Here is a 25144-nt window from a genome sequence, read left to right as displayed (position 1 = left end):
GCAAGACTGCCCAGACCACCTTAGCTCAATAGTGGAACACATGGAAAGGTGGAAGAAGAAAACCAACCCTACCAATTTGTTCTCTGACTTCTACATGCACACTGTGGTAAGTGCATTCCCAACACAGCATGCATATACATGCATAATGCTAATAAATAAAAACACGACTCAAACTAAGCTCTTCCCAGTTTCAAAGGTCAGTCTTCTGTAAGTCACAGAAACTAGAACCTGACCTACCTGCTATAAAAATTACTTTCAATGCATCAGCAAATAATTAGAAGGCATAATAGGAAATAAAATACCATCCCTAATTATAATAACATATCAATACTTAGGAATCAAATTGTAGCTATCACTAGAAAAAAATTAATCCTATGAAGACATGAAAAAATAGGAGAGGTAAACTATGATCTTTGGACACTGACTTAACATTATAAAGATGCCAATGTTCCTAAATTAATCAATCCAATGTCAAATTAAACTGCAATAATATTTGTAGAAATTAAACCAATCACATATTATATATTTAAAAGTTCATGAACTGTAAAAATGGTAAATTCTGAAACAAAAAATGCAGTTATTTGCCCTACCTAATATTAAAGAAAATTATAAACCTTTAATAACTAACCCAATGTAATATTGATGAAGGATGAAACAAAACATAATCAATGGATGGACTGGTGTATGTGTGCGTGTGTGTGCATACATGCGGGCATGCGTTTGTGTGTGTGTATGTGTGTGTGTACCACATGTGCACATGTGTGTAGCAGAATAAAGTTGAGTTAGGTCGCAAATCAGTGCAGAAAGAAATTATCATTTAATACACGGAAATGGGGATCTAGCTTAGTATGTAGAGAAAAGAAGGTTAAGATTTTTCTGCACATCTAAGATAAATATCCACTATATTAAAAAACTTGACTGCAAAGTGTTATAGAAAAACATCTTTATGACCTAAGGATAGGAAGGATTCATTAAATAAGATATCAAACTATACACCAAGTTACTGGGTTTGACAAACCAAAATATGTGCTTCTCAGTAAGGAGAAAAATATATTAGTATCTGCACTTTACTTAGTAATCTATCAAAAAGGACAAATGGAAACTAGATGGACAGGTGAATAACTTATGGATAAAATATCTACAGTAAGATATTAATAGTAGACTACATGTACTGGTCATATTGATGTACATTATTATTCTAACTTTTCTATATATAGAAAATTACAATAATGAAAAGTTTAGAAAAATAAATTAATTCCATTTGATAAAGGATATTTTACATAAAATTTGAACAAACTGTGACTGACTGGAAAAGATATTTGAAACAAATACACATGCATAAGAATACAAATATACAAAGATTTCTGCTATGTATCTCACAAAGAAGTTGTGAAATCAGAAAGAAAAAGAAAAGTAATCTAACAGAGTTTGCAAAATAAATAGCTGTGACCACTACAGAGAATAAAGCTCAAGTGGGCACTAGAGAGATGGCTCAGCAGTTAGGAGCATCTGCTGTTCTTGCAGAGGACCCAGGTTCAGTCCCCAGCTTCCATATCAGGTGGCTCACAAGCATCTCTAACTCCAGTCCCAGAGGATCTGATCCCCCTGGCTTCCACGGGCATCTTCATACACATGGAGCCTATGCATACACTCAGGCAAACACACAGACATGTAAAATAGAAATAAATGCTAGAATCTTAGATTTTATATTTAAAAGGTTTGTTTGTTTTAGACAGGGTCTCTCTATGTAGCCCTGGCTGTCCTGGAGCTCACTATATAGACTGGGCTGACCACGAACTCAGAGATCCACCTGCCTCTGTCTCCAAAGTACTGGGACTAAAGGTATGCACCACCACACCTGACATATCAAAAAGTTTTTATAAGGGGCTTAAGTGATGACTCAGCAGTTAAGAGCACTGCTTTTCTAGAGGACTCAATTTCAATTCCTAGCACCCATATGGCAGCTCGCAACCATCTGCCACTCCAATCCCAGTGGATCCAATGCCTTCTTCTGGCTTCCAAAGGCACCAGACATACATGTGGTACACAAACATACAATATGCAGTCAAAACAGGCACAAGAACAGAAAAGCAGGCCTGTTGTGTAGTTTAAGGGCTAGAATAACTGCTTTGCTTGTAATCTTTAGCACCAAAAGAAAAACAAATGCAAAAGGTCATCTTCATCAGTAGTTCAAGAAAAACAACTGACAAGATAGTGCACAAAAGCCACTGGATTTTGATTGGATGACAATTACTACTGGAAATATGAAGAAACAGAAAAACCTAAGTGCTACTCTAGGTATGTAAATTAGTATAGCTACAATCTAAACCAATTTGGCAATATTTCGTGAAAAATTTACAGACATAGTTTATGGCAGTGGTTCTCAACCTGTGGGTCAGGACCCCTTTGACAAATCTATTTCCAAAAATATTTACATTACGACTCATAACAGCAGCAAGATTACAGTTATGAAGTAGCAACGAAAATAATTTTGTGGTTGGGGGTCACCACAACATGAGGAACTGTATTAAAGGGTTGCAGCATTTGGAAGCTTGAGAACCAATGCTTTATAGGATCCAGAAGTTCTATTCCTGGGTATTTACCCCAGATCCTAAAATAATCATCTCATGAAAATATTTTTCTGGGAGCTGTACAGATAGCTCAGTGGTTTGATTTCTGGCACCCACATGGCGGCTCCCAACCACCTCTACATTTCTAGGGAATCTGACAGCTTCTTCTGCCCTCTGTGGGCACTGCACACACATGGTACACAGACATACATGCAAGCAAATGCCTATATGCATAAAATCAATAAATACAGGTTTACAATGTAGTTTTTGAACTCACTGAGTGAACTCTCAAAGAACTGGGAAGAAGTATCCATCAATTAATCAGTAAAATACTGTGAAAATAGTATTGCTATCTACCCATATATGAATGTGGGTAGATTAAAAAAATAACACTGAATGGCTATAGGCATGATGATCTATGCCTATAATCCAATCCACTAGGGAGGCTGAGTAGAGAGGATGGCTTGAGCACAGGAGTTCACACAAGCTTAGTAACATAGCAAGAGTCCATTTGTCCTGGCTAGTTTTATGTCACCTTGACACAAGCTAGAGACAGTAAAGGAAGGAGACTCAGTAGAGGAAATGCTTCCATGAAGTCCAGCTGTAAGGTGTTTTCTCAATTAGTGATTGACTGGGGAGGTCCAGCCTATTGTGAATGGTGTCATCCCTGAGCCTGTGGTCCTGGGTTCTATAAGAAAGCAGGCTGAGCAAGCCAGGGGAAGCAAGCCAGTAAGCAGCACCCCTCCATGGCCTCTGCATCAGCTCCTGCCTCCAGGTTCTTGCCCTTTGAGTTCCTGTCCTGACTTCCTTCAGTGATGAACAGTGACGTGGAAGTGTAAGCTGAATAAACCCTTTCCTCCCCAAGCTGATTTATGGTCATAGTGTTTTGTCACAGCAATAGTAACCCTAACTAAGACAACATTATAATAAGATAAAATAAATAAGATTCAAAGAAAGAAAGAAAGGTAAGAAACAGAATGATATGCAAAGTAACCTAAAGTCAGAAAGAGAAACACCACATTTTCTCTAATCTCCTATCCTAGCTGGTAATATATATATATATATATATATATGTATTTAGGTGGAGGTGAATGTGTATATGGTTAAGATACCAGAAAAGGGAGCATAAAAGGCTTTAAGTGGAAGAGAATAGTAGAACACATGTGAAATGAAAATGGAAAAGAGGATATGGGGGAGGGTTAACTAGGGAGGAAGAAAAGAGAGATGCAAGAGAGGAGGGGTGAGGGAGGAGATCAACCAAAGCAAAGGATGTAGAAAAAAAGAAGGAATCTTGATAATAGGTGAGTTACTAAAAAAAACAAAACAAAACAAAACAAAACCCCACCACTACCACCACCACCACCACCACCACCAATGGATGAGGACTGCTGGCAACAAAAACTCAAGTGAAATCAAACAAATCCGGCTGGAGAGATGGTTAAGTGATTAGAAGCACCTGCTGCTTTCCCAGAAGACCTGGGGTTGGATTCCCAGCACCCACACAGTGGCTCACTCCCGGACCGGGGGGATGCAAAGCCTCTTCTGGCCTCTGGGGGCGCTGCATGCACATGGTGCACAGGCATACCTGCAGGCAAACACTCGTCCACATAAAATAAAAGTAAACGAATCTAAAAGTTGAAATAAAAAAAATGAAGTCATGCATGTACTAATGATGACATGGGATCATAAGCTGAGACTATCCATATAACATTCATTCCTAATGTTTCTGAAGGCTAAGTCAAGCATAAAACAAAAATCTCTTCACCTCGAAATGCTATACAAAATCCCTTAAAGAAGATGTCCGAGAGCAAAGTAGGCGAGCCCGTCCTACAGCTTACCGGAGTACACAGCACATGAGCAGCAGGTGGGTGGGGACATTAGCTGGATTGAGCATACTGGGCGTGTCTGATTTCATACAGGCCAGGAAAGCCCGCATCCTCCTGTTCTTGTCCTCAACTGCTTTGCCTAGCCAGAGCTTCTTGAGGTTTGGGCAAGTCCATTCCCGAAATGTGAGTGCAGATACCAGCTCAGGTGTTTGAGGTGACTTCCCTTTATAGGCAGACCACTCTTTAAGGATCACAGAAGGAACTGAAAAACAAAGTAAGGAAAAGTGGGCTTTAGAAAATGGACATTACTGTAGCTGGCTACAGCTGACAGGATCTATTGCACTTCAATATCTTTGAATTTTTGTCACTGTAATTGTTATTGTTAGCATTAGTAAATACTAGGAGCCATATGCATTTATTAGACATATACATACTATCTAATTTGTACCTAATTATCACATTAATTCACATAAAAATCCAAAAAGGTGAACAGACATGACAACATTTTTTTTTCCGAGACAGGGTTTCTCTGTGTAGTTTTGCACTTTTCCTGGAACTCACTCTGTAGACCAGGCTGGCCTCGAACTCAGAGATCCGCCTGGCTCTGCCTCCGGAGTGCTGGGATTAAAGGCGTGCGCCACCACCGCACAGCATTGACAACATTTTTTGCAGAACATAGTGCTTACTTTGCAGAAGAAAAAGTCAAGATCCCATGCTACATAGTTTTTTAAACACTTTGAAATTCATTTTTAATTAGATGTACCAGACTAGACAAAGAAAGATATGCAAGGAAGAATGATGTGAATACTTGGTTTCATTAATAGATTCCCAACGATTTTAAATTCTCAAACAAAAACAAAATCCCTCAAGTCTTAGCAACTCTGGAGGTTTAGCAGATGTTGGAGGCCAGCATGGTCAAAAAACCAAAAACCCTAAGTCCTTCAGATCCAACATCAATTAGATTTCCAAGGTTGAAAGAAAGCACAGCAGAACACCATGGCTTCTAGTACATCTCAGATCCCCACTCTATGTTCTCTGTCATTGGAGATGGGTAGCATCCACCCAATCACCCAATTGAGATATTTCCTCTCAGTTTCCACATTTTTGAGAGATTTACTTATCATGAATGCATGTCACATTCTGTCCAATGCTTTCTCTGTATCCACTGGTATATCCATACACGAATGGTTTATTGATAAATGGTTTATTTATTTAGCCATTCAATGTATGTATGTATGTATGTATGTGTACACACACACACACACACACACACACACACACACACACACACACACACACACACACAATTCTACTACTATTTTTGTTTCTTTGTTTTTCTAAGACAGCTCCATGCTATGTAGTCCAGGCTGGCCTTGAACTCTTTATACACATTAAGATTTTTCACATCTATGTGTCTTCAGCTGTTTGGGTTGCTATGGAAAAAGCACCACAGGTAGAGGTAGTAGTGCGCACCTTAATCCCAGCACATGGAATCAGAGACAGGTGGATTTCTGTGAGTTCAAGTCCATTCTGGTTTATATAGTGAGTTCCAGGCTAGCCAGATCTACACAGTGAGTGAGACCCTGTCTCAAAAGCCACAGACTAGCTTAGATGGCTTATAAACAGCAGGGATGTATTTCACAAAGTTCTAGAAGCAGTAAAGTCTTAGACCCAAGTGTGGAGAGATGTTTCTGGTGAGGGCCTGCTTCCTGGTTTACAGATCGCTCTCTTCCTGCATTGCCACAGGGCAGAAAGCAAAGGCAGCTCTCTGGGTTCCCTTACAAAGACACAACTCGTATTTGTGATGACCGGTGCTTCTAACTGACATCTCGAGGGGTTAGGATTTCAACAGATGAGTCTGGCAGGTATGTGATAACAGAAACGTTCCGTCTACAGCACATACTGACTGTTCTAGGAGGGACTCGTAATAATGGAGTTATTATATATTAGAGAGTAAGTCTGTCATTTAGTTTTGCTACTGTTTGTTTTGTTTGTCTTTGCTCTGCTTTATGGTTATTCTCTTTCTATGAATTACCAGGATTAATTTTAGAATCCTATTTTGATTCTATAATAGTGGTTTGGGGTGTTATTTCTGTGTATCTTTTTGGTTTGTTTGTTTTGAGAAGAGGTCTTACTATGTAGATCAGGCCAGCCTTGAACTCAGAGATCCACCTGTCTCTGCCTCACAAGTGCTGGAATTAAAGGTGTGCACCATCCTTCATGACTATCTCTGTAAATCTTTTTTTTGGGACAGGTGCTAGAAGTTGAACCTACAAGTTTAGACATACTAGGCACATGGTCAACCATGGAGCTACATCCCCAGCCACATTATCTAGGTAATTTAATATCAATCATGTGCATTAAAAAGATATACAAATCCCAGCACTCAGGAGGCAGAGGCAGGCGAATCTGTGTGAGTTTGACGCCAGCCTGGGCTACCAAGTGAGTTCCAGGAAAGGCACAAAACTACACAGAGAAACTCTGTCTTGAAAATCAAACAAACAAAAATAAAAGAAATACAAAGAGAAAACAGGGATGTAGCTCTGTGGTAGAGTGCATGCTTCGCATTCTTGGGGCCCTGGGTTAACTCTTTAGCACTAGAACTAAATAAGGAAATAAAATCACACTAGTAGATGTTGATATTTTACCAGTTCAAATGAAGAAAAGCTGCTTTATCTTTATCCTCCTCCTCTTATAATTGTCTAAAATATATTCTCTTTCAAATTTTGATTTACTCATTTAGTGTGTATTTGGGGTGGGTATACTCATGCTACAGCCTGCACATGGAATTGCTTCTCTCCTCCACCACGTAGGTTCTGGAAATCAAACTCAGGTTGTCATTGGCAGCAGGACTTTAGCTGCTGAGCCATATCCCTGTCCCTAAGTAGCTTCTGTACACACACTGATAGTTTTATAATTTTTGTTCCAGTGAAACACAATTTAGAAACTCCAAGGAGGTCTGTTATATTTATCAATTATTTTGTTATTTTGACTATTTTTCTTCTTTTCTGATGTTCTAAGATGCATTCTTTTACCATTCTGCTTATAAAAAAGTTAACCTAGTTCTCCTTCATTACTAAAGGATCTTATTTGATAAATAATTGTGTGTTGCTGTGTTGGTTTGAATGAGAATGGCCTCTACAGGCTTATATATTTGAATGCTTGGTCCCCAGTCAGTAGAACTGTTTGGGAAGGATTAGGAGGTGTGGCCTTGTTGGAGAAGGTGTGTCACTGGGGGTGGGCACAGAGGTTATTTAAAAAAGACTCTTGCCATTCCCAGTGGGCTCTCGCTCTGCCTCATGTTTGTGGATAAAGATGTAAACTCTTAGTTGTTTCTGCCACCATGCCTTTGCTCAGCCATCACCATCAAGAACTCTAATTCCTTGAAAACATAAACCCAATTAAATGATTTGTTTTATAAGTTATCTTGGTCATGGTGTTTTATCACAGCCACAGAAAAGTAACTACGATAGTTGGTTATTCTTTTCTTTTAGTACTAGAAATAGTTTAGTATTTCTTTCTGAATTCTAAGGCTTCTGATCAGAGATCACCTGTTATTTATAATTATTTTTCCCTTAAAAGTAGACATCATATAAAGGAATTGTCTTTATTATGGGATTTTTGTACACATGTCATTCCAATTTTCTCCGAGAGTCTGATGATACAAATATTAGATCTTTTGTTGTAGTCCTATAGGTCTTTATTTTTCAGACTATTTTCTGTTTATTCTAAGTGCATAATTTGTGTTTTTCTATCTTCTTACTGTTGTGCCTACTCCACCATTTAACCTATTCCTGAACAGTTTTGTGTTGTTGTTTGTTCATGGAAAGAGGTTCTCGTGTAGCTCAGGATGGCTTCAAATTTACTATGTAGCCTACAGGATGATCCTGAATTCCTGATTCTTCTGCCTCGACCACCAAAATCTTGGGATGAAAGGTGCATACTGTCACAACTGGCAAGAATTTGACTTTGGTTATTGTATTTTTTTAGTTCTTAATTTCCATTTAATCCTTTAAATATTGTTACTTTTTAATTTAAAAAAATTTATGTAGTGTGTGTGTGTGATATGTGCATGCCATAGCATGTGTGTGGACGTTAGAGGACAACTTTCTGGAGCTGTTCTTTCTTTGTACCATGGGTTCCAGGGATTTGCACAAGCACTTTTACCTGCTGTCCATCTTGCTGTCTATGTTCAATTTGTTTTCAGTATGTCTGCAATTATTTGTTAAAACATTTTTATGAGAGTTGCTTTGAAATTCTTCTCTCATTAGCATCATGGTGTTCATGTTCTTTCTAAGCTGCCTGAGATCTGAATTCGAAACCTTCCTAATTCTTGGTATGATAAGGAATTTTCAGTTGAAGTCCAAAACTGTGAGTTTTGATTGAAAAGGTTCTGGATCTTCTTCCAATCTTGAATCTTATCAGGCATTTTCTTCCCACTGTAGTCTGTGAAGGTGGACTTCATTGCTGATAGCTGCACGAGTCTGTGTTGATTCCTCACTTGACCTTGTCCGACACCTCCCCAGTGGTATGGGGAAAGCAGCCTGGCAGCATAGGATATTTTCAGGTCTTTGCTGGGAAAGGTGAGGGTGAAGCACAGTTTCTTTTGTGGTGCTGGGCTTGATTAGAGCAATTTTTATAGAAACACTTCTGTGTTACTAGGTTGGTCCTTTGCAGGCTTCTGGGCAGAGGATATCAGTCTGCAGGGGTCAATACTTGTAGATTCCCTACCAAACTGTCTCACATCCAGTCTGTGATGTGTGAGACGAAAAGAAAACCCCGAGAACTTACTACTCTAGTATTCCCTGGGTCCCAAGGTCATCAATGGTCTCTACTTTCTGGAGTATTTGTATTTTTTGTTTTTGTAACCCCCCATACTAGAATTCTAGTTGTACTTAGCAAGAAGAATAAGGAAAGTATATCTAATCTAATTTACCTTCATGGAAGTAGAAACCTAAGTTATTCTTTTGGATATACTAATTTGACCAAGTCATTCTTGTTTAAAACAATATAACAATTTCAACTCTCTACAGCATCATATTCTAGAAGAAAAACCTCGCTGAGGAAGAGGGACTGTGAGATAAAGTCCTGCATTCTCAAAACCCGCCATTGTTCTTAAAAGTAATACACATTCTGAATGTTTCATGATTTCAGAATTAGGGCTCACATTTGTGTATTTCTTATTTTAATGTATAATCTGGTAAATGATGCATTTTCTTGAAGACTGCTTTACAGCTCAAAGTATGGTATGCTCGCACATAGCTAGAATAGCTGGACTCATACTTACCTTCCATGGGTAACCGTCGCCGTATGGCTAGACGCTCCACTTTTCGCTGTGCCTCTGCTAGGCTAAAAAGAACTCCATATACATATTGGCGAGCTGACCGGAAAAGGAGAGCAGCTGGAGGCAGCTCCATGTTACACTCATCCTCAATACACACAGGGATTTTAATCTCACCCTAATAAGAAAATGGTTCAGGGAAAAGAAGAAAATGAAATCTTCAAGGTGTAGAACAGAGCTGAAAAGAACAAATAATGAACTGTACCCTCTGGAGTAGAGACAGTAAACTTACTATTTGTATTCAGAGAGATTTTCAGATTAGCAGCCATAAGAAGGAAGACCAGCTGTGTGCAGCCACCTTATAAGCTAGATTCCATTTGGAAAGTCTCAGATCTCATGGACAACACTGACTGTCAGGGAGAATCTACCCTAGACATTTTTTTTTCTTTTTGAGACAGGTTCTCATTATGTAAGTCTGAATGGACTGGGGCTTGCTGTGTAGACCAAGGTGGCCTAGAACTCAGAGCTCTACCTGCCTTTACCTCCAGATTATCAGCATTAAAAGCTCGTGCTACCATACCTGGCTTAGACATTTTGTGGGCAATTTGTGTGTTGAGACCAGCGGAGGGGAGCAGGTATGCAGAAGTAGAGGCAGGGACAAAGGACAGGGGAACAAGACCTCTTCTTAGATGGCACCTTCAGAACCACAGTCTATTAACTTAGTACATTATTTACTCTGAAATCTTTTATTGTTGTTATTTTTATTAATTTTTTTCATTTATTTTACATACTGACCACAGTTTCCCTCCTTCTTCTCCTCCCATTCCCTCCCCGCTACCTTCCTTCTAACCCCACATCCACAAATCTTACAATTTGAACTTCTCTCTTGGAGTCTTTTTTTATTGCTTAGTGCCAATTCCTACTAATCTCACCTTTTCTGAGGCTTTTAATGCAAGGAAGGGCACGGACATACAGGGTTTCCTTGTACCTCTTGAGCTACAATGATCAATGGGCTGGGGATATAGCTTAAGCTAGAGTGCTTGCCTAGCATGTGTGAGACCCTAGGTTCAATCCCCAGCATTGTTCCCCCTGAATAAAAATACAAATTCTCAAATAATGAAAGCATGAAATTTGCAGGCAAATGGATGGAACTAGAAAAAAATCATCCTGAGTGAGGTAACCCAAACCCAGAAGGACAAACATGGTATGTACTCACTCATACGTGGATTATTCTAGATATAAAACAAAGAACAATCAGACTACAACCCATAGACCCATGGAGACTACATATATCATGGGGGACCCTAGGACGACTGTGGCTTATAATAAGTTTTGGTTTTACTCAATTATTAAGCAAGCCTCAATGAAACATTTCACAATTAAGATGGGAATACATACTGTATCAAGCTGGTAATAGAAAGGTGAATAAATTGATTAATTTGAAAAAGTGAAAAATGAAAAAAATAAAAAATAAAAGAAAAATTTGAACTGTTTAAAAAGGAGCCAAACAAACATATTTTGCTGGAATAAAAAAAAGGGGGGGGGACTGGGACTCATCATTCCTCTCAACATTCTATTCTTTCCCTTGTTTTATATATTTTAAATTTTTTATTGGTGGATTCTGCTAGAGTATCCACTGAAGATAAGCACTGGAGGTCGCCTATTGCAAATCACCCTCTGGAGTGACAGAAGGATCTTTCTACTAGCACTTGGAGGAGACCCGATCTGGTGTTGGTGTGGGCCCAGGGTTCTGTTTATGTCTTTCCTCAGGACAATGAGGTCCTCTTTGGGTTCCTGAGCGCTGTGTGCACCCTGTGGCTGCTGCTGAAACCCAACATGACAGAGACCTATTGGGCCTTCATGAAAAACTCTCCCCTTCTGATGCCAATGGGAATTGAGAACCCAATATGGCCAGCTTTGGCAAGCATTAACGTAAGCCTAGGAACTGTAGCCATGCTTTTGAATTCTCCAGAAGAGCTGCCAGCTTAAGTCATGCTGAGATCAAGAAAAATGGGCCTTGGCGGTTTGTGTTCCTGGAGTTGTATCCATGCCAGTGGATGTCCACACACTCGAGAAGAGAATCTGACATTGCTGCTGCCATTGTTGCTGTTATAGCAGTGGTGTCCACCACTGCTATTGTTTTTGGGATTACCATTTCATAATTGCTTACTACAGCTAGCACAGTGGAGACCCTGGCAACAAAAGTAGCTACCACAGTTAGTTAATCTTTCATTCTATTGGGCATGATAAATTTAATTCAATAGTTATATACATTTTGATAGGCTTTGACAATTATAAATTTATAAACTCAAGTTCCATTTGCTTTTGGGACACCATCTTACAAGGACTCCAATTTGCAGTAAGGCTCATTAAGGAAGGGAATGGCTCAGTTGCCTTTAGCCTACTGGCTATGGGTGGATTAGGACCTCTGTTGGTCTTTTCTGTGTCGAACACACAGATTGCAAGCCCAGTGCCACTTTGAGATTGGCAGCAGTTAACTCTGCAGCTCACACACGATTGAGCCGGTATGATAATGAGTATTCAGAGACAGGTAATGCCTGGGGGGTGCTCACCAACCTAAGACAGAGCACCTGTGTGGCCTGGGCAGGCGTCTCCATGACGGGTAAGGTGACCTGCTGATGTCCCATGCAACCTAAGTCAGAAGCTCATTTTTTAGTAAAAAGGGGACATGTAGGGTCCTGGCCCCCGTTTTGGGTAACTATTGCCTTGCTTGCTGACCTTGACCTTGATATCCTCCCTATGCTAATTCCCTGCCGGGTTCCACCCTCCTGAATGCTTAAGGGAAGTTCCTTGTCTGTGTATCCTGCATAATGGGCGTTAACAGCTTAGATGCAAGATTGTAAAACATCAGTAGCGAACTTCTGCCCTCCAGGGTTCTCCCATTGTGCTGTAAGCCTGTATTTAAGACCTCCTCCCTCCTTCAAGAAACAGCATTCGACATTAAAAAAAAAAGATTTTATAAAATGTAAAAAATAAAAATGAAAGAAAGAAAGAAAGAAAAAAAGCAGGCTGAGCAAGCCATGAGGAGCAAGCCAGTACGCAGCACACCTCCACGGCCTCTGCATCAGCTTATGCCTCCAGATACCTGCCTTGAGTTCCTGTCCTGACTCCCTTCAATGATGGACTGTGACATGGACATGTAAGCTGAGATTACCACTTTCCTTCTCAAGTTAAAAAAAAAATACAAATTCTCTGACAAGTTATCTCAGGTGACTTTGTAATTTAGTAACTATGAGATACTGCAGGGAATTATCTGGGAGGTAGATATGGATGTGTTGATCTCTCACCTTAGTAAGGACATGGTAAATATATGGATACATAAGACCCCTTCGGTGTCTGTGTTCAGCAACCCTCAAGACTTCTGGAGCTACTGGAGGTAAAGGTGGAATGGTGATATCCATGTGGTTCCTTGTAGACATAGATAATAGAGATGGGATGTGAGGTTCACCATCACCTACGCTAGTTTCCGAAACTCCAGCATCAACAGGCTGTACCCAAGACCCTCTGTCACCACTTGGATCTTCCCATCCAGGCTGTTGCTGAAGTGCTTCTGTGTTGTGACTAAAAAATTCACAAACAGCATAAGACAGAAAAGGAGGTTGATAAAGATATTTCCACTCAAGACATCTAACCTGATCCCAAGGACTCTCAGAAACCCTCAAGGCACCAGATTAAGAACGGACATGATACTTTTCCTCTCAGTGGTCATCACTGTCCCCCTGGCCTCCTTCACCTGACACAGACAAAAGAATCAAAATTCATGGAAGTCACTCTGGATCCTTTACACCTGTAAGATGTCAAGTTTAGAGTCTACCCATAGTCTAAGAAAATAATTAAAATTATAATCTCAAAGTAGCTCTGTTTCCCAGGAATAATCTCTTTAGAGGAATACTTTAAAAATAATCAAACCAGCATATGAGACCCAATCTTCATTACTGAGGAACTGTTCCAATATTTCAACTATAAAAATTCTTTATTCTTTTATCCTTCAATCTATGTTCCTTGCAAACTGAAAAATGACAGGCATGTTATGTAGCACATTCATGTTAGGATTTCCTAAGCAACTGCTTTCCTGTATGGCCTGGATATCTAAAAATCACCACCTGCACAAGGCCAAGGGGCAAAGAGTAACGAAAGGAAGTCAAGAACACCCACTTCTCCACACTTCTTAGAAATCTTGTTCTGGTTGTTCGCATAGCTACTTACTCAGAACCAGCTCCATTTGCCTCATCACCCTCAGAGGAGGAGGAGTGGGAAGAATCTGGTCCCAAAGGAGGTGAAGTTTTAGAAGTCAGGCAGTTAGGAAACTGGGGTGTAGAAGAGTCATAAGAAACAGCCCAATTGGTAAAGGAACTGTCCTGTAGCATGGGATCCTCTGAAAAAGCATGGGATTCCCCCACATTATGGGAGAAGAGAAGAGACGAGTTGGGTCCCATTGGAAATGGTGGTGGATATTTCATTTTCTGGGGCACCTGGCGAGAAAACTAAAGGATAAAACAGATGGAAAAAATATTTAACATTTTACCAGGATACAGGATGGTTTTCTCAGAAGCTGTGGTATAGTAGATGATACCAACAGTAGGAACTGTTGAAGTACAAAGTACCTACCGAAAATATTAAGAAATAATTCTGATAGTGGTATCTGAATAGGGTTTACCAGAACCAGGAAAATGAACCAAACTAGATCTCTTAGAAATATTTTTGTGACATTATCTAACCTACATATATAATATCCTAGTGATTACTAATTTGGAAGCTATCTTTCTATAGTCTTCCAGCCTCAAGGTATAAAACAATACAGGTATATGGCCTGCATGGTCTAATTAACATTGAATCATCCTAAGGACTCAATTCAGAGTGTAAAAATAAGGAATGTGCTTAAGTCTAAGGTAAGCAAGTGATCCTAATCCTCTTAATGAATATGTAATAAACAACACTTACCATTGGCTTTCCAGTAGAAATAGGGCCCATTTGATTCCGTGGAATAGGAGGATTTCCAAGCCGATTATTTCGAAAGCCTGAAGCCAAGAAAAGTGCTGTTTCAGCCAAACCTAATCATTTTACCATGCTTATTATATCCTGTTAAAGCATCACTGCATAAGAAAACCTGTTATAAAGTTATACTTTATGATCTGAGATTGTGGGACAATGGTAGGGCACTTGCCTTGCATGCACGGAGCCACGGGTTAGATCTCTAGCACCACAAAAAGTTATAATTAATTGACCAGCTACTATGGGCTGTTCCAAGAGTCTGGCTTTTTGTTCCCTGTGGGATTTCATTACACAGTTTTTGACATCCTCAAGATTTCTAAGCTGGGCCCATAAGCCTGAGATTATATACAGGTGTGTTCACAAGCTATTTCTTGAATGGTATATTCAATATTAATTCATTTGAACTGAGTTCCCAGTTCAGTTTGATACCTACCAAATTTACAGTGGCAGCAATTAATCCTAGCCTTTCCATCAAGAAAGTAAGCGACATGAAGGTTCTGTGGTGAGATCGCATCTGTCTGCTGTAATACTGGTGGAATAGATAAGTGGTATGCCCATGCCAGGGATTGTAAATGGATGTTTCTTTCCCACCCATCAGTTCCCAAATAATCACTTAGAGGCTTAATATTACTTATAAATGCTCACCTGATAGCTCAGGCTTGTTATTAGCTAACTCTTACACTTAAATTAACCCATAATTGGCATTGGGTGGTTGGGACAGGAAACATCCATTTACAAGGGATCCTATAGAAAGTATTTAATCTGATAACAGCCCTCCATAATAGATATTTTGACCCATGTTTCATACAAAAATGAAGTGATGAGATCATTCAGCTAGTAAGCAACAGAAGCAGAATTCAAATCAAGCTTGCTGCCAAAGACAGGGCTTTTTTACATACACCAGGTCACAATGAGGGTTAGTATAAGAAAAAGCCCAAGCTAAGGAAATTATCCCCCCATCTATAAATGTGAAAAGGCAGGACACAGGCAGAAACAAGGGATTCCACTCTGGCCCTAAGGGATAAACTCAATTTAACAGCAGCTGGAAGCCTTACCTAGAAAGGAAGGACCCATTGGCAGTGAAGAGAGTTTGGTTGTGACTGAATAGTACTCAACTGCTTTCTTGAATCGTTCTATTTTGTCTTCTGTCCTAGACTGGATGTTGGAACATCAGATTTTCAGAAAAAGAAACAACATGAGAGTGTCTTTTTCATACAATGTATACATTGGAAGTCAAAATGATAACAGAAATAAAATATTTAGAAACCCAAGAGAACAACCCAAGAGAACATAAGATTAGGTAGAAAAAAGCATTAATCCCAGCACTAGGGAGGTAGGGGCAGGCAGATCTCTGTGAGTTTGAAGCCAGCCTGTTCTACATAGTCAGTTCCAAGCCAGCCAGGACTACACAGTGAGACCCTGTCTCAAAAACAACAAAAAACAAAAGCTCCATCTCTCCCACCCCCAACCCACTGCATCTCCAAAACTACAAGCCTAGTTCCAGACCTGTGGCCTTGAACACTTTTCATATATAAATCCCTTTTGCCTAATGTATCAGTCACTTCTTCCCTTTGCCATCCCTTCCTCCCTTCCTCCTCATCTAGAAACCACAAGCCTAATTCTGAACCACGGCCATGAACTCTCTCTGTTCCTGAGACACCTTGTCGAAGTAAGTCCCTTCCTCCCTTTCCAATCACCCCTTTCCTCAAACCCCCATTTTCCATCCCCCTGCTGTAGCTACCCAAAGGCCGAGTTCCAGATCTATGGCCTTGGCATCCACTTTTATCAAGAGCCATCTTTGACTGGCTTTCCTCTTCTATCCTCTCCTATCCACTGCCATCTCCTGTACCCACAGGCCTAACTCCAGATCTGTTTGGGATCTGTCTTAGGGCTTCTATTGCTATGATAAGACACTGTGACCAAAAACAGCTTGGGAGGAGAGGGTTTAGTTCATCCAGTGTGGTGGGGACATCTTAACTGAGGTTCCCTCTTCCAAAATGACTCCAGCTTGTGCCAAGTTGATATAAAACTAGTCAGGACAATTAAACCCTTTTCAACTTGACACATAAATGCATCATTGTTAAACCATAACCTTTCCTTTCTTGTTCATCCCCAAGATCTCATGTTAATATTAATATCACAATCTAAAACATACTTAACTTTAAAAGTCTCTTAAAATATCCAAGGTTTCTTTAAACATTCAAACCCTCTCCAAAATATACAAAGCCTCTCTAAATATCCAAAGTCTCTTAACTATAAGCTTTTTAATTTAAAAAAAATATACCTTTCTTTAAAAATGTATTTTATTTTTGTTTACACACAACATGTGCATGAACAAGACAAAGCATGCATATGGAGGACAGCCTTTGAGAGTCAGTTCTCTCCTTCCACTGTGGGTTCTGGGGATCATACTCAAGTCATAGGGCTTCCAAAGCAAGGGCTATTACCCGCTAAGCCATTTTGCCAGCCCTTGCCAATCTTTTCAAAGAACAAACTTTTTGTCTGATAATCCTATGTATTTTTTAAAGGTTAATAGTTTTTATTTTATGTGTATGGGTGTTCTGCCTGCATATATGCCTGTGCACCACATGTATGTAGTGTCAATGGAGGCTAGAAGGAGGTGCTGGATCATGTGAAATGGAGTTACAGAGTGTTGTTAGCTGCCATGTGGGTGCTGGGAACTGAATCCAGGTATTCTGCAAGAACAACTTCTTAACCACTGAGCCATCTCTCCAGCCCCTGTATTTTTTTTAGTGCTTAATTAATTTCTACCCTCATTTTTATTATTTCTTGCTATCTGCTGTATTTGGGTTTGGCTTCTTTTTATTTTAGAGGCTCAGGGTGCATCACTGGGTTCTTTATTCAAGATCACTGTTTTTTGTGTTTTTTTTTTTTTTCTGAGACAGGGTTTCTCTGTGTGTAGCCCTGGCTGTCCTGGAACTCACTCTACAGGCCAAGCTGGACTTGAACTCACAGAGATCCTCCTGCCTCTGCCTCCCAAGTGCTGGGATTAAAGGTGTGTGTGCCACCACCGCCCAGCTATGAGTTGGAATTTTGATGGGAATTGCATTGAATCTGCAGATTCCCAAAGAACCATTTGTTTCATTGATTCTTTGCATTGGTTTTTGTTGTTGTTTCTATTTTATTGATTTCAGCCCCAGGTTTGATTATTTCTTGCTATCTATTCCTTTTGGGTGTGATTTCTTCTTTTTGTTCTAGAGCTTTCAGGTGTGCTGTTAAGTTACTAGAATGAGATCACTCCAGAGTCTTTTTGTTTGTTTGTTTTTTAATGTAGGCACTTAGTGCTGTGAACTTGCCTCTTAGAATCTCCTTCACTGTGTCCCATAAGTTTGGGCATGTTTTGTATTCATTTTCATTCAATTCTGGAAAGTCTTTAATTTCTGTCTTGACCCACTTTTCATTCAGTAGTGAGTTGTTCAGTTTCCATGCGTTTGTAAGCTTTCTGTTGCTGTTCATATCCAGTTGGAATTTGTGGTGGTCTGATAGGACACAGGGTATTATTTCAGTTTCCTTGTGTCTGTTGAGACTTACTTTGTATGTGGTCAGTTTGTATGTGGCCAGTTTTGGAGAAAGTTCCACACGGTGCTGATAAGAAGGTACATTCTTTTGTGTTTGGATGAAATGTCTGTTAGGTTCATTTGGTTTGTGACATCAGTTAGCTCCAGTGTTTCTCCGTTTAGCTTTTGTCTGGATGACCTGTCTATTGCCTAGAGTGTGGGGTAGTGAGGTTTCCCACCATCACTGTGTGATGGTCTACATGATGTCAGCTGTAGTATTTTTTCTTTTTTTTTTTAATTTTTTTTTAGAAAGATTCATTTATTTACTAAGTATACAGTGTTTGTCTGCACACCAGGAAAAGGGCACCAGATTTCATTATAGATGGTTGTGAGCCACCATGAAGATCACTGTTTTTTTTTTAAACAAAACATTGTATTTTTTTATTTAGCATGTATACACACATGGGAAGGTCAGAGGACAGCTTGCAGGAGTCAGTTCTCTCCTTCCACACATGACTTGCAGTGAGTGAACTAAGTTCCCTGGGCTTGCAAGCAAGTGTCTTTCCACATGGAGCCATCTTGCCATAAATGGATGGAATTCCAGATATTCTAGTATGTTCTGTTTTTCTCATTTGATTCTACAAATTTAAAATTTCCTCTCTCATTTATTTGATGACACAAAAGTATATTAGTAGCCAAGGATTTGTGTGTTTTCTGAGGCCAGATTTTCTGTTGATTTCTAATTTTACTCCACTGTTGTCTGACAAGATACAGGAAATTATTTCTGATTTTTAGTTGCTAAACATTGCCTTTTGGCTTATAATGTGGCCAGTTTTAGAGAAGGCCCCATGTGCCAGTGAGAAGAATGTCCATATGTGTTGGGTGGAAGATTCTGTAGATAGCTGTTAAATCTAATTGATCTGTGGTATCATTTAGTTCTGAAATTTCTTTGCTTGTTTTTAATTAGGAAGAGCTATGTAGGTAAGAGAGTGGGATATTGAAATCTCCCACTGCTCTTGTATTAGAACCTATCTGTATGTGTTTTTGCCTTTTAATGTTTATTTTATGAAATTTGGGTTCCCATGATTTGATACATAGATATTTACAACAGTTATGGCCTTTAATTCATTGTTCCTTTTAGTAATACATAGTGGTCTTCTTGATCTCTCCTGAGTAGTTTTGGTTTGATATCTACGTTATCAGGTATGAGAACTGCTATATAAATTTACTTACAGCTTCTATTTTGTTGGTAATTTGGTGTCTAGCCTTTGACTTTCAGTCTTTCCTTGTTATATGAGATTCTTAAAGTTAATAGACAGATGAATCCTGTTTTTTAACCCTGTCAGATAGTCTCCATCTATTAACCAGTAAGTGAAGACCACTGCAATCAAAAAGAGTTTGCTTGCTATTATTTCTGGCTTTCTTTTTTGTTCTGGCTGATTGGCAGTTTTGATCTTCCTCCCTGGTGGTACAGATGTTTGCTTGCTTAATGTGTTAGACATGACAGAGACCTCAGTTATCCTCTGTTCATCTATTGTTTTCATGAACTATATTCTTTTTTTTTTTTCATGAACTATATTCTTTCCTGGGTTCTCATGTGTGAAGTTCTCTTTCTTCTTCAAGTCAGCACAGTATTCCTTTAAGAATTTTCTGCAGTGCTGGCTTAGTGGTCATAAATTGCCTTAATCTGTGACTGCCTTGAGAAAGTATTTCTCCATCTATTTTAATAGATAATTTTGTAGAGTAGAGCAATCTTGGTTAACAATTGTTTACATTCAATGTTCGTGACTTATCATTTCGGTGGTAATTTAATATCTAGTTTTCCTGGATTGTAGGATTGGTGATGACAAGTCAGACATTGTTTTGATGTTTCTGCCTCCACATATTACTTTGTGTTTTTTCTTTAGAGCATTTAGTACTGTATATTTGATGCCTTGATTATGCCATGAAGAGGTTCTCCTTTATTTGTATGTATTTGGGGTTCCACATACTTCTTGTGTTTGGAAGTTTATTTCTTTGTGTTTGTTAGTGAAATTATTGGCTATAATTTAATGGAATATGTTGTATAAGCCATTTGATTTTATCTCAGCCTCCTCTTCTCTGCCATAGACTCTTCTTTGGTTTCTTCAGTATATTCCAGTCTTACCAGAAGTTTTGGTCATATTCATTGATTTTTTTCTTTATACACACCTATAAATATCATTGCCTTGGCCTTGACCTCCATCCCTGAGATTTTTTTTCTTTTTCTTTTTTTTTGGGGGGGGGGTGTTCGAGACAGGGTTTCTCTGTAGTTTTGGAGCCTGTCCTGGACTAGCTCTGTAGCCCAGGCTGGCCTGGAACTCACCGAGATCCACCTGCCTCTGCCTCCCGAGTGCTGGGATTACAGGTGTGCACCACCAACGCCTGGCATTCTTTTCTTCTTGGTCTTGTCTATTGATGCGTTCTTCTGTGTTTTAAATATAAATGACTGTTTCTTTCCATTTCCAGAATTGCTGTTTGATTCTTTTTTAGCATCTTGGTTTCCTTGGTGAATCTGTTCTCCATGATTTAAATTTTCCCCCTAAGCTACTGATTCTTTCATCCAATTTGGTTCTTGAATCAGGCTTTGTAATTTTGTTGTCTGTGTCTTGAATTAAGTTCCATATTTGTATTCAACTCTTCTAATTGGTTGTCGATCCTTTCAAAATGTAAGTCTGTGAAATTGTAGCATTTCAGCTAGCTCATCTTCTTTTTTCCATGTTTTTGAGGATCCTTGTGGAGGTGTTGTAGTGGACTGTTGGCTCATGTTTCCTTATTGTATTTTACAATACAATTGAATATCTGTTGGAGTATGTACATTCTTTAGTTTGTTCTTTTTTCTTTCCACCTTTTTATTTCTCTCTCTGTATGCTGCATGCATGTGAGTGTGCAGGTGTGCGAGCTCATATACATACATGTGAAATCCATAGAAGGGTAGCTGGTACCTTTATCACTCTCTGCCTTATTGCCTTGAGACATTGTCTTTCATTGAACCAGAAGATGGCAGTTTTGGTTAGGCCGGGTGGCCAGTGAGCTCCCAGGATGTGCCTGTCTCTGTTCCTCCTCCACCCAATACTGGGTTACGAGCACATGCAGCCATTCCCAGCTTTTTATGTGGCTGCTGCAGATCCGAGCTATGATTCTCATGCTTGTGCAGCAAGTGCTTTACTTGATGCCATCTTCTTAGTCCCTCTTCTTTGAGTTTAGATCAGTCTTCCTGGTGGGCTGGACAGCCCACACGGGCTTATGAAAATCCACTGCAGTAAAATAGTCAGGAGAGTTTGACAGAAGACTCAGTTAGCTGCAGGAGAACATACTGTACTCCTGACTTATTTTCCCAGTAAGGTTTGGAGATAGAAGTACTAGGGTCAAAGTTATGGAACAGGCAATATATTTAAATAGTACAGTGGGACGTTAATGAGGTAGATAGAGAGTAGGAATGAGAAGAAAAGTATATGGGTTAGAGGTATGAAAAAGAGTAGAGAAGATAACCAAGTTATGACTTATCAAAGTGTACATGTGAAGGGTCAAAAAGATAGGAAAAAGGTAAAGAATTTTCAAAAAGTATATATGTATATATAGAAAATAGAAAAAAAGGTTAAAAATTTAAAGTATATCAACACAGAAGCAATAAACTGACATAGGTATTAAATTCTTTTTTTTTTTTTTGGTTTTTCGAGACAGGGTTTCTCTGTGTAGTTTTGGTGCCTGTCCTGGAGCTCGCTCTGTAGCCCAGGCTGGCCTCGAACTCACAGAGATCCACCTGCCTCTGCCTCCGGAGTGCTGACATTAAAGGCATGCGCCACCACCGCCCGGCGGTATTAAATTCTTAGTCAAAGTCTCTTTCTGGTTTGGAGCGAGTCTGTCCTCTGTGTTTATCTTAGAGCTGTCGGGTGGTCAACTTCTTGTGAACAATACAGCTCCTCCTGCTGTGTCCTGCTGTGACAGGAGCTGAGAACTCTCAGCTTTCCAGTTTCTATGGCCCAGGATGCTCAGCGTGGTGTCTTTTGCTCCAATCCTGATGCCACAGCAGTTTTCACACTTTGTCTTCCTTCTTCCTGAGGTCTAGTGGATCTCTTATCTCTTCCAGTTGGCAGAATGCCCTGCCAAGTTGGGCACCAGAAAAGGAGCAGCTCCTCTTCGTCTCGGGGTCTTCCAGGCCTGGCTCTCATACATTCAGCTTCTGCAGGCTCTGTGCCCTGCATGCTCTCCTCTGCATCTGCACAGCTCTGTCAGTGCCAAGGCATGCGCTGTATTCTGTCTCCTGCATAGCATCGATTCCTCTGCATCTTCCAGCGGATCTGCTGGGCTCTGTCCCTGGTTCTGTCCTGGGATTAAAGGCATGCACAGCATGCTCAGCAGGCTAAGACATTTTTCTCTGCCGTTGCAGGACTTCTTTTCTCTGCTTTGTTATCTCTGGTTTTTGGTATCCTTGCACTTCCTTTATGGACTTCTGGAGTTCTTCTCTAGTTCTCTCTTTGAGATAAAGACTATTTTTTTCTTACTTTGGCTCTCTCCTGACTGACCCACTCTGATGCAGCTTCTAAGCTACCAACCACCTTGGTCAGAAATCCAAAGCATACTCATTACAAAGAATCATGTCGCCTTTCCTTCTTTTGGTTTATATTTTTGGCACAGAATCTCATTCTGTACCCCATCCTACCTTGGACTTTACTATGTAGTGTAAGCTGGCCTCACACTCATGACGTCCTTCCTCATCCTCTAGATTGGTGTATTCTAGGTATGTAATATCATGTCCCACTAAGTATATCCAATCTGTTTTAGTACATGTACATTTCTCTAGTTGGTACAATGCGTGTAACTTTTTACCCTGATGTTTATTATATATATATATATATATATATATATATATATATATATATAAATGTCTGAATGGTTCCATATTTATTTATTTGTCCATATCTATATTTATTGTGAATATGTCATACTCAAATAATCACACACTATCTGACATTTAGGTTATTTTTCAAATTTGGCTATTATAAGTTATACAACAAACAGATACATTGTTCATTTAATTTTTGGCTGGACTATGGATTATACCCTTAGGAAAATACCATAAAATGAAGTTCTTAGTTCAAAAAGTATGGACATTAAAACCAAAATCACTTAAACATACAAATCCATAATGTGACCCAGTTACATATCCACCAGAAAGGCTAAAATTCAGGACAGTTAATCTTAAACAATGGTAAGGATATGAAATCACTGAACCTCTATCACATTGGTAGTAGGATTGTGCATTGACACAGTTCGGACTATAGTTTAGCAGGCTCTCTATCACATTGGTAGTGGGATTGTGCATTGACACAGTTCGGACTATAGTTTAGCAGGCTCTCTATCACATTGGTAGTGGGATTGTGCATTGACACAGTTGGGACTATGGTTTAGCAGGCTCTTACAAAATCAAACACAGTTACCATATAGTATTGCAACCCTACCCAAGAGAAATGAGTGTGTCTATCTACCAAAAGACACAAAACTGTTGATAACAGTTTTATTCATAATTTTCTCAAACTGGAAACTCAAATGTATAGCTATAAAAATGGACAACTTGAGGCACCATCAAAAATGGAATATGATAAAATGGTAAGAAACTAAGAAATGTTCAACATCCTTACCCATCATGGAAATGAAAATAAAAACTATTTTGAGATTTCATCTTCCACCTGTCAGAATGACTAAAACCAATAAAACAAGTGACAGCTCGTGCTGGCAAGAATAGACAGTAAGGAGAACACTCCTCCATTACTGGTGGGAGTGCAAACTTGTACAGTCACAATATAAATCAGTGTGGCAGTTCCTCAGGAAGCTGGGAATAAATCTACATCAAGATCCAGTTATACCACTCTTGGACATGTACCCAAAACTCTGCATCCTACTACAGAGACACTTGTTCATTGCTGCTATTCATAACAGTCAGAAATTGGAAACAGCCTAATGTCTATAAACAGATAAACTGATAATGAAAGTGTAGTACATTTACACAATAGAATACCAATCACCTGTTAAGAAAAGTGAAATTACGAAATTTGCAGATAAATGGATGGATTCAGGAAAAAAAAAAAAAAAAACAAAAAAAAAAACATTTTGAGTGAGGTAACCCAGACATGGCCTCCTCCCCCTAACCAAGAAGCAGGTATCTCAGGCTATATTTCCATTATGTTTTATTTTATATGTTGATATTAGCTTCTAAGCTTTCAATACATGTGCTACAATCTGAATAACTGCAGAGGTTAGGTACACAGTAAGGGGCCATAGAGGGAGGAGAGGATCTCCCAAGAAGGGAAGATAGAATGAATTGTTATGGAGTGGCAAAGGGAAACTAGAATAGGAGGATTAAATGGGGGAGGGAATGGAAGAACAGGATAAAGGAGGGAGTATCGGAGGGACAACTAACACTAAAGGCCTTTTGAAAAACTTACTGGAAACCTATTACTGTAGAAACTTCCTAAAATATACACATATATGAGAAAAATCTTAATGGAGTCACCAAATAATAGGGGACATGATACCTCAGCTAGACATCTTAGGCCATCATGTAAAACCTCTAGTGCCAAGAATGAGTTAAATCCTGTTATTTACCAAAGGAGTTCCCAAATATCACAGGCCATTGCCAAGGCTGATGGTGGTTCTCCACAACTTGATGATAAGGCCCTATTGCTGAAGACAACACTTACTTATGCAATAGATCACAGAGAAGTCAAGCTGCTGCCTAACTAGAAGCTTTACATACACTGATTTGTGTTTATGGTGTTGGGAGTCACTCTGCATGCAACTGGAGTAGAAAGGTAATCATCAATATCACCCAGCTACAAACCCTGTGACCTACAGTGGTGCCTGCCAGGGACACTGCTACAATAGTAGCACAAAACTTATGGGAATAACCAACCACTT

General features: G+C 39.4%; 1 protein-coding gene across 8 annotated transcripts in view; it reads right to left on the bottom strand.

Moving 5' to 3' along the window:
* Fam120c (family with sequence similarity 120 member C) overlaps positions 1-25144 on the bottom strand; it is a 131513-nt gene that overhangs the window by 41762 nt on the left and 64607 nt on the right. For 7 of the 8 annotated variants that reach the window (XM_006993977.4, XM_015987493.3, XM_076561951.1 and 4 more), the window contains exons 5-10: positions 15746-15845; positions 14640-14716; positions 13905-14182; positions 12986-13259; positions 9684-9855; positions 4409-4658 (exon numbers count right to left, since the gene is read on the bottom strand). In XM_006993977.4, the coding sequence (XP_006994039.1) occupies positions 4409-4658; positions 9684-9855; positions 12986-13259; positions 13905-14182; positions 14640-14716; positions 15746-15845 (1151 nt within the window). The remainder of the gene's footprint in view (positions 1-4408; positions 4659-9683; positions 9856-12985; positions 13260-13904; positions 14183-14639; positions 14717-15745; positions 15846-25144) is intronic. The other variant, XR_013048041.1, reaches the window with a different exon arrangement.

The sequence above is a fragment of the Peromyscus maniculatus genome, chromosome X (assembly GCF_049852395.1).
Source record: "Peromyscus maniculatus bairdii isolate BWxNUB_F1_BW_parent chromosome X, HU_Pman_BW_mat_3.1, whole genome shotgun sequence".
Classification (NCBI taxonomy): Eukaryota; Metazoa; Chordata; class Mammalia; order Rodentia; family Cricetidae; genus Peromyscus; species Peromyscus maniculatus.
Note: the sequence above shows the minus strand (reverse complement) of the source record. Positions and strands in the feature narration are given on the sequence as shown.